Source organism: Hemiscyllium ocellatum, chromosome 20 (genome assembly GCF_020745735.1).
Source record: "Hemiscyllium ocellatum isolate sHemOce1 chromosome 20, sHemOce1.pat.X.cur, whole genome shotgun sequence".
Taxonomy (NCBI): Eukaryota; Metazoa; Chordata; class Chondrichthyes; order Orectolobiformes; family Hemiscylliidae; genus Hemiscyllium; species Hemiscyllium ocellatum.
Window position 1 is genome coordinate 19,193,774 of NC_083420.1, and position 13,941 is coordinate 19,207,714.

At 42.5% G+C, this 13,941-nt stretch overlaps 1 protein-coding gene across 5 annotated transcripts in view; it reads right to left on the reverse strand.

The window, feature by feature from the left end:
- Positions 1-256: 256 nt before the first annotated feature.
- tsc2 (TSC complex subunit 2) overlaps positions 257-13,941 on the reverse strand; it is an 84,089-nt gene continuing 70,404 nt past the window's right edge. For all 5 annotated transcript variants that reach the window (XM_060840549.1, XM_060840548.1, XM_060840547.1 and 2 more), the window contains 7 exons: positions 13,778-13,864; positions 12,238-12,424; positions 9,889-10,028; positions 6,863-6,941; positions 5,932-6,023; positions 4,665-4,763; positions 257-580 (listed from right to left, as the gene is read on the reverse strand). In XM_060840549.1, the coding sequence (XP_060696532.1) occupies positions 338-580; positions 4,665-4,763; positions 5,932-6,023; positions 6,863-6,941; positions 9,889-10,028; positions 12,238-12,424; positions 13,778-13,864 (927 nt within the window). In that variant the 3' untranslated portion in view covers positions 257-337. The remainder of the gene's footprint in view (positions 581-4,664; positions 4,764-5,931; positions 6,024-6,862; positions 6,942-9,888; positions 10,029-12,237; positions 12,425-13,777; positions 13,865-13,941) is intronic.

The following is a 13,941-nucleotide window of genomic DNA, read 5'->3' on the forward strand; positions in this document are numbered from 1 at the left end:
CCTGGTCTGCTTTCAAAATTGGAAAAGTAGGCTGCTTCATCAAACCATGATACCCATCATGCAGATCGAGAAAGATACAAGTGAGAAGATCCATAATTAACAACAGCTTGGATCACTTGCATCTTCAAATGGTCCATTGCCTAACTGGGACACATCCTTGGGAGAAGTCAGTTCAAAGCAGCATTTATCTTCACATCACAAGTAAAGATATTCTGCCCCCGCCCCTCCACCCCCAACCCACCCAACCCCCCCCCAAATGAAAGCAATCATTTGGCTTTCATCACAGTATGGTGTACATATTGCACACATTTAACAGGTTTTGTCAGTGAGACTGCACCTAAACAAAGTCTGTGAAATCATCCACAGTGGACATTAGCCTTTTCCGCTGGCCTGTTTCTGCATTGGCAGACTGTGACGGTTGCTGTTGCTGCTGAGAGTGCTGTGGACCGTAATGGTGGTGAGGAAGGTGCTGCTGTTGTTGATGGTGATGATGATGGTGATGGTGGTGAGTTTTACTCTGACCAGCAGCATGAATCAATGAAATTCCAGCGTTCTGACGATACTGCAGGTCTTCGTACACCTAGGTAGAAAGAAAAATATGTAACTTTTGCTCCAAAGAGAAACTTTGGACAAAGAAACGCTTGTACGTGCCTACACCCACACTCACATTTAACTTTTTGAAGCTGTGCTCATTTTTTATGTGTGTGTGTGTGTGTGTGTGTGTGTGTAATATATATATATATAAAATGATACAATCTTCGCATGTAGGAGACAACTTCAAAGTTTGTGGACCACACAAAATTTGGGAGAACTATAATTGAGAGGAAGGGTAGAATTTTGAAAGGACATTGACACATTGGTGGAGTGGGCAGACAGGCAACAGTTAAAATGTGGAGAAATGAGAGATGATAGTATACATTGAAGGGTACTATTCCAAAGGAAATACAGGAGCACAGAAAGATGTGAATGGGCACAAGTTATGAAAGGTGGCAGGACAGGTAGAAGGAGCTGTTAGAAAAAGCATACAGTATTTAAGACTTCATTACTAATGGCTAAGAGTACAAGAGCAGTATCGTTCACTATTTCTGAGTGGCCAACTGTTGGAAGAATGTGAATGCATCAGAAGGTGTGTCAAAGATATTTAGGAGAGGGATGAGACACTCGGGAAAAGACTGCAGAATTTGGGATTGATTTCCTTGGAGATGAGAAGTCTAAGAGGATATCTGTTACAAGTTTGCTAATTCATGACAGGCCTGGACAGTGAATAGGGAAAATTTTGGTCCCTCTCAAACATTAAAACTATGCCCTTTGGTTATCAAAGTGCTTTTGCAACAAGAAGAAAATGTTAGATGAGAAAAAACCTTATCACACAGGAAGTGGTGTGGGTTTGGAATGCACAGTCTTGAGGTATAGTGGAGACATGTTTAATTCAAGATTGGAGTGGTGCTGGAAAAGCACAGGAATTCTGATGAAGGGCTTTTGCCCGAAACGTCGATTTTCCTGCTTCTTGGATGCTGCCCTACCTGCTGTGCTTCTCCAGCACCACTCTAAACTTGGCTCTAATCTCCAGCATCTGCAGCACCCACTTCTGCCTACAAGTTTAATTCAGACATTCTAGGGGGCATTAGGTTCTTTTAATTCAAAACAAACATGCAAGATTATGGAAAAGAGGATGGAGATCGGCACTAAACTAAAAATGTTCAGAAAGCTGGTGTAGTCATAATGGGCTGAATGGCCTTATGCACCATAGTAATTCTGTGACAGTTGGTGAGGGAACCAAAAAGGAAAAACAGCTATTTGATCGCTTCCTCATCAATCTACTTGCTGCAGACATACTTATCCAAGACACAATCAATCAATAGGACTGAGCAGTACACATTTTTTGTGGAATTGAAGTCCTATTCTCACTCTAAGGATACACTCCATCGTGTTGTGTTCTACTAGCACCATGCTAAATGGGACAGACTCCAGCAGATCTAGTAACTCCAAAGTGGGCATCTATGAGGCAAAATGGGTCAGCAGCAGCAGCAGCACAATCATAACTTCAAAGCTCAGCATATCCTCCCCTCTACCCTTACCGTCAAGCCAGGAGATCAGTGCTGGTTCAGTGGAAAATGCACGTGAGCAGCAGCAAAAATGAGGTTCAACCTGGCGAAGCAACAACGCAGGATGACTTGTAACCTAAACAACGGAAGCAGCACGCAATACAGAGGGCTCAATGACACCACAGCCAATGAATCAAATCTAAGCTTTGCAGTCCTCCATTGGTGAACCATTAAACAATTAACAGGAGTGGAGGTTCATCAAAGCCATGGCAGCCCAGCAAACTAGTGCCACAGACAAGGTTGAAGTATTTGTGCTATCTTCAGCCAGAAGTACCAATGATCAATCTATCTGGGCTGTACCTGAGCAGATGTCAGTCTTCGGCAAATTGATTCATGGCACATGATTTCAAGAAATGACTGAAGACTCTGGATACTGCAAAAACTAGGCTTCCTGGCAACATTCCGGCATTATTACTGAAAATGTTGTTGTTGAACTAGCTGCAACCCTATTCAAGCTTTTCCGGCATAGCTACAATACTAGCATCATCCCCAAGCATGTATCGCTTTTGCACAAAAAAGTGGAAATCCAATCACTTTACAGCTTATCATCAGCAAAAAGACTTTGCTGACAATGCTAATCAAGTAACACTTGCAAAGGCATAACATTGTCAGTTTGGGTTCTACTAGGGCCAGTCAGCTCTGGGTCCAATCACAGACAAAATAGTTGAACTTCAGAGGCGAGGTGAGAGCAACTGTCTGACATTGAAGCAGCATTTTAGAGGTAATAGCGTTGCAGATTCCTATAAAATTGGACTCAATGGGAACTGAGGGGAAATTCTCTGCTGGTTGGAGTCATAATTGACAGAAAAGGGAGGTGGTTGCAGTTGCGGGAGGCTGATCACCTCAGCTCCAGGAAATCACTACAGGAATTCCACAGGATTGTGACCTCAGCCGAACCATCTTCAGCTGCTTTAGTGACTTTCCTCCATCACAAGGTCAGCAGTCCAAATATTTACTAATAATTGCACCATTTGTGACTCCTCAGATACTGAAGCAGTCAATGATCAAATTCAATGAGGCATGTGCAATAAGTAGCAAGTATCATTCATGCCAGGCCATTAGCACCTCCAATAAACAAATCTAACCATCGCTTCTTAAAGTTCAATGGTAATTCCCTGCTAACAACAGGGGATTACCACTGACCAGGGCCTTTATCGCGTTTGAAGAGCTGGCCATGGGCTAGGAATTCAGCAGCAAGTGACCCACCACTTTCACTAACATCTTCAAGGCACAAGTCAAAGTGTGATGGAGTACTCTCCACTTACCTAGAAGAGTGTGGCTTCTACAACACTGAAGAAACTTTACACCAGTCAAGTCAAAGCAACCCATTAGGGCTGGCATTCCATCCACCACCTTCAGCATTTACACCCTTCTCTACTGATGTTAAGTGACAGCAGTGGGCGACACGGTGGCACAGTGGTTAGCACTAGAGACCCAGGTTCAATTCCCGCCTCAGGCAACTGACTGTGTGGAGTTTGCACGTTCTCCCCGTGTCTGCGTGGGTTTCCTCCGGGTGCTCCGGTTTCCTCCCACAGTCCAAAGATGTGCGGGTCAGGTGAATTGGCCATGCTAAATTGCCCGTAGTGTTAGATAAGGGGTAAATGTAGGGGTATAGGTGGGTTGCGCTTCGGCGGGTCGGTGTGGATTTGTTGGGCCGAAGGGCCTGTTTCCACAGTGTATACAATCAACAAGATGCATTACAGTAACTCACCAAGGCCCTTATCATTTAGAAAGGTAAAGGGAACAGACATATGGCAGCACCACCACATGCAAGTTCCCTTCCAAGTCACACAGCAACCTGACTTAGAATAATATCAGATAATACAGAGTTAAAACTCTGTAACTCACTTCCTGACTGTGAGTGTCTCATCACTCCCAAGGACTGCAGAGGCTCAAGAAGGTAGATCATTACCATGTTTTCCAGGGCAATTAGGGATAGGCAACAAATGCTGGCCCAGCCAGAAATACCCATATCCTCTGAAAGAATTTTTTAAAAGACTTAATCAGTTTATATCGATGCTAATGCTGCCTATGAGTTCACTCCTCTCTCCTCAACTACTTGCATTAGTATAAGTCTGGACTGAACCTCTGACAAGCTTCTCCTCCTATCAGAGGCTGCTTCTCTGCCAAGCTTGCTTCTGACAGGGTAAGTAGCAAACATGAGCCAGATCCAGCCTGTGCATGGACGAGCAGCGAGGAGGCACAAGGTGGTGGTGCTAAGGTGTCCCGGGGCCAGAGATTCACAAGTTGTCAGGCCGGGCCAGATGCAAAGCAGGAGGCTGGGATGACAGGGATGGAAACCACTGGAGCCTAATTTTAGCTTACAACTAGAATTTCTTCTAATTTACATAACTTTCAACCTCGGTGTGTAATAAATGACTTCTTCATCATAAAACAGTACAGCTTTATGAGAAAGAGGTAGTGTATTACACACAAACATTGAAACACTAATTACAAGGGAGCTACATTATAGCATGTACAAATTCATAGTTCACAGAACATTGACATACCCACCACATGGGCATTTCAGAGCTGACAAGCAATAGGCAATATCTGTACCTTCGATCGAATCCGTTTGATCTGTCGCAACCGAGCTAGCCACTTAGAGGCATAAGCTTCTGAAGGAACTGCACTGTTGTGGTGGACAAGTGAAGCCATCTGGTGTAAACAAGAAAACATCATTCACAGCACTGAAACTATAATGTAACTAGCAACAGAACTGTTTTACCAAACCAGAAATAGTCTCGTCTGTGTCTACAAATGATAACCATATTGCATTATTATAAAACCAAACAATTCAGAATACAATTCAAATCTTCAATCGGAAATAAAAATACAAAAGCACTTAACATTCCAGATGAACACTGCAGAATAGTAGCTTGACAGGTTTAATCTTGCATTGCATTAAAGGGACAGTCTGAATTAGAAATAGTCCAAATTCTTGGGAACAACAAATGTTTTGAATGCACCACAGTCAGTGCCTTGTGCTCTGCAAATTCTGGCAAGGTCAACAACAGTTTTGTAAGTTATAAGCTCATAAGATACCAACTGTGCTAACGTGACCTGAGAAAGATATTGATACAATCAGAGAAGTACCAAAGTATAAAGTTTCACTCTGGTATTGTGCCTGAAGAATTGAGACACTTGGTAAAGCAAGAGTAACAAAGAAACAAGTTTCTCAACAATCTGATAAAGGATCAGTTTGATGTATTCGTCTCCAGCAGGCACGTTATCAGGAATGACCAAGTTAAAAATCACACAACACCAGGTTATAGTCCAACAGGTTTAATTGAAAGCACACTAGCTTTCGGAGCGATGCTCCTTCATCCGGTGACAATCACCTGATGAAGGAGCGTCGCTCTGAAAGCTAGTGCTTCCAATTAAACCTGTTGGACTATAACCTGGTGTTGTGTGATTTTTAACTTTGTACACCCCAGTCCAACACCTGCATCTCCAAGTCAGGAATGACCAATGTCTAGTCAATAGCCACATACTGTAGTCTGCCTTACTTCCACACCCATCTCCAAAATACACATCAAAAGGAACAATGAGATAGAAGCTGGCATCAATTAATGTGAAGAGCATAGCCCTAGGCCAAATGGCGAGCAATGACACGTATCAGTCAAAAAAAAAGTAAACAGGCATATAGAGGCATGTTATCTCAATTATACTACTTGCTGCCATAAGACTTGGATATGGGCAGAAACCCATGTTATGACTGGAATCAATGAAAATTGAAATCTGGCCCATTTTGGTTTGACTATAGCTAACCCCTGATGTTCTATCCACAAAAAAAAGCAAAATTAAACAACTTCCTTATACTTACATTTGCATGCAGAGCCATTTGTCGCACTAACAGGGGAAGATTCTTGTCTGACACAATCCTCGCCACGTTTGTGTCAACCAACCCTTCCATATCTACAAGACAGGAAAAGAAACCTGTGTCACCTACTGAGAAACAGCATCCAATTTAAAATAAAAATACATCTTCATATGGAGTTTTCCCCCAATTAATTAATAGATGCTGGGATTCCCTTTAATTTATATCACCGACACAGCCATTCAGCATAATTGGTCCATGCTGCTCCACTAAAGGATCCTTCTCTTCATTTGACCTTAGCAGCATAATTTCAACTCCTTTTAACTCCATGCCCTTCAGCATCCTCTTGGCCTCAATTATTCCTTTCAGTAATGAGTTCCATATTTTGAATTCACTGTCAAGTACTCAGTTCCACAAATACAAGACAATACATCTAAACATGAGATTGTAAAAGATTCAATTTTGAGTCAATATAGTGAATTCATAGAATGCATTGCTTGAATGAGAAGATTGCAAATATTACTCCACAACTTGGGCGTGTAATCTAGCAACATAAGAGGTAACGCATGTCACTTTCTTAAATGCTTCGGGATGTTAGGAATGCTGAGTACAAACAGAAATACAATCCTTTGCATTAAAATACAGCAATCCACATTTGTATTGACATATTAAACTTAGTGCAGGATTAAATAGCATTACATAAAAATAAATCATGTTCAATATTTGAAGCATTTTGTTTTTTAATGCTTACAATCAGAAAGTGTCCATGTTCAGCATGCAAAAGTACAGCAATTTAGTGTTACCCTGGTGAATATTTAATGCTAGAAATTGGTGACAATGAGTGGTAGTATATGGTGTCCACAACATTCATTTCAAAATAAATGCAAACTTTATAGTGAGGAGTTACAATAATCAGTACCTTAAACCAGTCACTTACCTTTTCGTGCTTGTAAGGTCACTAGGTTGCTCTCAAAGTCTAAAGGTTTAATAATTATTTCAACAAAGTTAAACTGACCCTATTAAAATGGGCAGAAAAGAAAGAAGAAAAAGCAGTTCAGACTGTGAGCTTCTAAAAAGCAGATCCAATACACATCAAATTTGATAATGGCAACCTGTTCGCATATGCTGACAAAGTGAACATACAATTCATGACAGCAAATGGAATAACACATCACAACACACTACATGGCACAAATTGGAAGGCTGTGCAAAAAGTAGAACTTACACTACTTCAATAATTTGTAATTATGCAAACTTCATGGAGAACATAACAAGCAATTATGCCAAGGGGCAAATCTAGTGATTTGAAAGCACACCCCCAAACTCAGAGGATTATACTGAAAAGTTTATTGGGAGCAAAATCATAATAATCTCATGTTGCAAATATAATTGGAGTACAAGCAATCAATCACACGGAACATCCAACACAACAGGGCATTTATCCCAATCAGTCCATTCTGGTGTTGATGCACCAGTAGGCACCCCACCATTATTGACTTATCAACATTTCCTCTCATTTTTTCCTTCCTCATGTGCAGCTGGATTCTCCTTGTTCTGCTGATCCAAGGGGACTGGAAAACAGTGGGGAGTCACATCAGGACACCTCCCCATGCATTCTTGCGTCTGGGACAGGCTGTCGACTGGATCAGCTGTTCTTCGACATAGGAAAGCAGTAACTAGTCCAACATAGGCCATTTTGAGCCTCTGCTGGTAACTTTTACATGCGTCAATGCTGCCAGCTCAATCAACAGGGCCAATCCAGTAGCAGGTCAAGCAGCATCGCAGCCAGAGGTTCCACACCCCAAGCCATGGAGCTAAGGAGATGAGTGGCTACTAGTGAGATGATAGAACATAGAACAGTACAGCACAGAACAGGCCATTCAGCCCACGATGTTGTGCCAACCACTGATCCTCATGTATGCACCTTCAAATTTCTGTGACCATATGCATGTCCAGGAGTCTCTTAAATGTCCCCAATGACTCTGCCTCCACAACTGCTGCTGGCAACGCATTCCATGCTCTCACAACTCTCTGTGTAAAGAACCCACCTCTGACATCCCCTCTATACTCTCCTCCAACTAGCTTAAAACTATGACCCCTTGTGTTAGTCATTTCTGCCCTGGGAAATAGTCTCTGGCTATCGACTCTATCTATGCCTCTCATTATCTTGTATACCTCAATTAGGTCCCCTCTTCTCCTCCTTTTCGCCAATGAAAAAAGTCCGAACTCAGTCAACCTCTCCTCGTAAGTTAAGCCCTCCAGTCCAGGCAGCATCCTGGTAAACCTCCTCTGAACCCTCTTCAAAGCATCCATGTCTTTCTTATAATAGGACTGGACGCAGCATTCCAAGTGCAGTCTAACCAAAGTTTTATAGAGCTGCAACAAGATCTCAAGACTCTTAAACTCAATCCCCTGTTAATGAAAGCCAAAACACCATATGCTTTCTTAACAAACCTGTCCACTTGGGTGGCCATTTTAAGGGATCTATGTACCTGCACCCCAAGATCCCTCTGTTCCTCCACACTGCCAAGAATCCTATCCTTAATCCTGTACTTAGCTTTCAAATTCGACCTTCCAAAATGCATCACCTCGCATTTATCCAGGTTGAACTCCATCTGCCACTTCTCAGCCCATCTCTGCATCTTGTCAATGTCCCACTGCAGCCTACAACAGCCCTCTATACTGTCAACAACACCTCCAACCTTTGTGTCATCTGCAAACTTGCTGACCCATCCTTCAATCCCCTCATCCAAGTCATTAATAAAAATTACAAACAATAGAGGCCCAAGGACAGAGCCCTGTGGAACACCACTCACCATAGACTTCCAGGCAGAATATTTTCCTTCTACTACCACTCGCTGTCTTCTGTTGGCCAGCCAATTCTGTATCCAGACAGCTATGTTCCCCTGAATCCCATTCCTCCTGACCTTCTGAATGAGCCCACCATTGGAACCTTATCAAATGCCTTGCTGAAGTCCATATACACCACATCCACAGCTCGACCCTCATCAATTTTTCTAGTCACATCCTCAAAGAAATTGATAAGGTTTGTGAGGCATGACCTGCCCCTCACAAAGCCGTGTTGACTGCATTTAATCAAGCCATGCTCTTCCAGATGGTCATAAATCCTATCCCTCAGAATACTTTCTAACACCTTGCAGAGAACAGACGTGAGACCTACTGATCTGTAATTGCTGGGGATTTCCCTACTTCCTTTCTTGAAGAGAGGATTTCCATTTGCCTCTCTCCAGTCCTCAGGTACGACTGTCAAGAGTGTGCTGCTGGAAAAGCACAGCAGATCAGGCAGCATCCGAGGAGCAGAAAAATCAACATTTCGGGCAAAAGCTCTTCATCAGGTCAGATGATAACTCGGCCTTCAACAACACAATGGCCTGAAGACTGTCCTCCTCCGACTGGGTTGCAAACTCAGCTCACTGGATGGTAACAGCAAGTTCAGTATCTCCATTTGGTTGTGAGGCTGAAGTCTCAAAGCCCTTGGGAAAATCAGCCTGAATTTATCTTCCTCTTAAAATTATCAGTAATCCTCTTTGTGGCAGCATGTTCCACAATTAACCTCAAGCTCTAAGTTAATTTCTTTTAAATTTTCTTATCAACCTGTTCAGAGATGTTATTACACACCTGCGCAGCAGGTGAGACTTGAACCTGTGCCTCCAAAACCAGGGGTAGAGACATTACTCCTGTGCCACAAGAGTCCTGCTAGAATTCTAATCACTCTTCGATTTAAGAGGTTCCTCCTGAATCTAATCATTGGATTGAATAGTAACTGACATGTTGTTATCGTACCTAGTTTCGGTCTCCACGAAGGGAAAGCCAGCATATGGTAAGGTGAAGTGGGGCAGGGAGAGAAGGCTACAGGGGAAGGGACAGGGAAGAGGGTTGAGGAGGCAAGAGTGGAGGGGAAAACAATGAGGGAAGAGATATAGAAATTGAAAAACAAACTACCTTTATCGTTCCCAGTTTGTATTCTTCCTCAGTGTCCTTGTATATCACAACCACATAGTCATTCCCAATGTGCCGTTTCTTATTACAGCAGGCTCTATCGGATTCTTTATTTGGCATCAAGGTCGCAATGTGAAATATTGCTTCAATTATGTTGGAGAAAAGAAAAATTCATCATTGCACAGGAAAATGCTGAAGGAGTAGAGAAAATCTAGTTTCATAAATGCACAGGGTTTATCCAGCCAACAGTGAAAAATGCACCAGATCTGTTTAATAATATTAAATCTCTCTCCCAATGAAGACCATCTGGAATAAATTGCTCGTCTTTAATAATAATTATAGACTTCCAAATGATCAAAAAAATCTGGTTTACTAATGTTCTTTTGGGAAAGAAATCTGCCACCCTTACCCACTCTGGCCTTCATGCATTTACAGATGTACAGCAATATGGTTGATTCTTTACTGCCCTCAAAAATGGCTGAGCCAGCCACTCAGTGAAAGGGCAATCAGGGGACAGAGGGAAATACTGGCCTTGTCAGCATCGCTCTTTCCAAGGTAAAAAAGACAAAATTCAGGTGTGATGTGCAAGGTCATTAATTTTACACAATTGTTCAAATTTCAAAAGACATCCCACTATGTCCAAACTGATATCTCCAAACTTGTTTTACATCAAAGTATCTTGTTATTACATAATAATAAGCCTTCTGATTTTGGGGCTTTTCATTTCTGAATTTGAATCAAAGAATATTTAGTTTAAAAAAATTTCAGGTGAGGGGGAAAGATTTAAAAAGGACCAACTGGGCAACCTTTTCACACAGATGGTCGTGCATGTATGGAAAGAGCTGTCAAAGGAAGTGACGGAGGCTGGTATAATTGCAACATTTAAAAGGCACCTGGATAGGTATATGAAGAGGAGGGGTTTAAACAGGGATGGGGCCAAATGCTGGCAAATGGGACTGGATTAATTTTGAATATCTGGACAGCATGGTTAAGTTGGACCGAAGAGTCTGTTTCCACGTTGTACAGCTCTACGACTCTAAATCTGAAGTAAAAGAATAAGTTCCTCTGGGGCAAGAACAAGTACTTTAAAAATACGTGTAATGGTCATCACCAAATAGAATGCTAAGTTGAACAAAATGTTGCCTTCTTTACTGGCTCAATCAGCTGTAGACAATGGGGATGCCCTCTGCATCAGTTTAGTCCATCACAATTGGGTGTGACTGGACCAAAGAGGGGTGCAGGGATGAACACAGGGTGAGAAAAGAGATGAAGTAATCCCTTAACTGAACAGGAAAATAACCTCCTGTCACATTTGCATCTGCTAACATTAATGAGTCAAGTTGAGCAAGGACAGAACTTAATACATAAACCATTTCATTTCAAGGTTAATTGGAGCTGAACATTTGAATGGATGAATACACATTAACATGTTGGAACCTTGCCTGCTTTACTGGCATTCTTCATACTCAACAACTAGCTTCTCCAAACTCAAGCAATAGAGAATAGGCCTCCCTGGAAAGATCAACTGTTGTTACACTATGTTTGCACTTTTCCATTAAATACAATTACTTTTCCTACTACGGACTGGAAGTCAATAGGTTAGTGATTCCTGAAGGTCAGCTATGTCAAGCACCAATGTGAGTTGCAACACTCTCGCCTGAGTCAGAAGGTTAAGGGTTCAAGGCAACCTCCTGGAGTTGAGGGCAACAGCCTAAGATGACACTCCTGTATAGTTCTGGATGAGTGGTGCTGGAAGAGCACAGCAGTTCAGGCAGCATCCAAGGTGCAGCGAAATCGACATTTCAGCAAAAGCCCTTCATCAGGAATAAAGGCAGTGAGCCTGAAGCGTGGAGAGATAAGCTAGAGGAGGGTGGGGGTGGGAAGAAAGTAGCATAGAGTACAATGGGTGAGTGGGGGAGGGGATGAAGGCAATAGGTCAGGGAGGAGAGGGTGGAGTGGATAGGTGGAAAAGGAGATAGGCAGATAGGACAAGTCCGGACAAGTCACGGGGACAGTGCTGAGCTGGAAGTTTGGAACTAGGGTGAGGTGGGGGAAGGGGAAATGAGGAAACTGTTGGAAGTCCACATTGATGCCCTGGGATGGAAAGGGAGTGATCCACTCTTGAAGGTGTCATCTTCAAGTCGAGATGTTAAATCAATGTCCCACCTGCCCAGGTAGCAAGTTGTCAGCCTTGGAAGTTGTTACTCCTCTGTCTTCATTACCAAAGGATCTGCTGGGTCCAGCACTCTCAATCTAAGCATAGAACCTGGCCAGGTCAACCAAACAACCACCAAACACAATTTACCAAACCTCAGCAAGGCTACCCCTGTGTGGCAAGCTGAACTCATTTACCTTGCATGATGTCATCATGCCAACAGTAGGTGAACTGCCCATCATCACCATATGTGTCAAGGCCACCGAGGAAAATCTGCTCTGGGTTACAGTCTTGCAGATAGATTAATTTGCCAAGGCCCGTAAGGAACTGTGCATACCTGGATGAGCCGTATGCATTGGACAGAATTTCAACTTCATTATTAGTCTGAAACATAAGACAATAAAACGCCAATTAAACCAAGGGTTTATTCGATACATTGAGGGTTTACTTAAGATGCTGAAGTTTGGTGTGCAAGGTAAAATACACAGTAGCACGTAACACTCAAGCTAGATTCTAGGGACCTATCTCAATGAGAATATTATAGAACAGATGTATGAAATAGGGATTAGTTACCTCACAATATCAAGAAAATCAGTGACTAACTGGCTCCATACAGGAATCCTGAAACAGATTATTTATGCCTTTTATTTAGCAATCACTTAACTTTGGACAACTCTGGCTGGGGGGGCCGAGGTGAAAGGTGTGGCTTTCTTCCTCCAGGTGTCAGGTGGTGAGGGAGTGGCGATGGAGGAGGCCCAGGACCTACATGTCTTTATCGGAGTGGGAGGGGAAGTTGAAGTGTCAGCCGTGGTGCATTAGGGTTGATTGGTGCAGATGTCCCAGAGATGTTCTCAAAGCGCTCTGCGAGTAGGCGTCCTGTCTCCCCAATGTAGAGGAGACCGCATCGGGAGTAACAGATACAGGGTGCAATCGACTCAATGTCTTTGCGAAGTTCAAGTCAATGGGAAGTGGACAGTCAGGTTGGGTAGGAATTTGGACAGAGGTTTGTCGGTGTGGTGATTTGAGAGATGCTGTACGCACTGGGTTGCAAAGATTAAAGTGTAATAAACGACAGTGCCTGACTGAGGATTGTGTACATAGCCCGAGTCTCTGACATGGAGATAAATGTAAGAAACATTCATGGAATGCCCTGGGCAGTACAAATAAGCCCATCAGATGTTTAAACTTTGTGGATACTTTTAACATTTATTTGCATATCAGGATTTCTGATGGGTCTGAAGGGCAAACTGGTGGAAGTCTTTGCACTCATCACTGGCAGCATCAGAAATTTGGCCCATTATAGTTTTATGTCCATTTGATCACCTTGAATGGTGCTTAAGCTGAAAATTTCAAAGTGGAGGCAAGGTCAGTTCTCCAAAATAGGAAGGAGTGGGAAGCAAACTCTTTGATAGAAATGAAAACAAACATTTTTGAAAATACTTAGCATGACAGGTAACATGTTGCAAGGATACAGAATTAATGGTCAGGCCAGTGGCCTTTCTTCAGAACCAGAAAAGAGCTAACAATGTGACAGGTGTTAAGCAAATGCAGAGATAAAGAAACTGAAGGGAACAACACCAACAGAATGGTTTCAGATGACAAAGAACTATAGCAAGAAATCAAAGACAGATCTAGGGAAAGTATAAATGGGAATAGCAATCTCTAGCAGTATATCCATAACAAAGTATTGTGGAGGTAAAGATGGAGATGACTCATTGAGCTGGGAAAAGCCTTTACCTGTCCTTCTCCCACATAGACAACTCCAATCTTGTGTGTGTCATAAGGTGGCATCTGGTCCAGAACTTTTATGGCTCGCTCTGTGATCTAAATTTAAAAAAAAACTCTTAATTAGTTAGCTAGAGCTAACAGCACATACATCTGCAACAAACAACTTTATACAA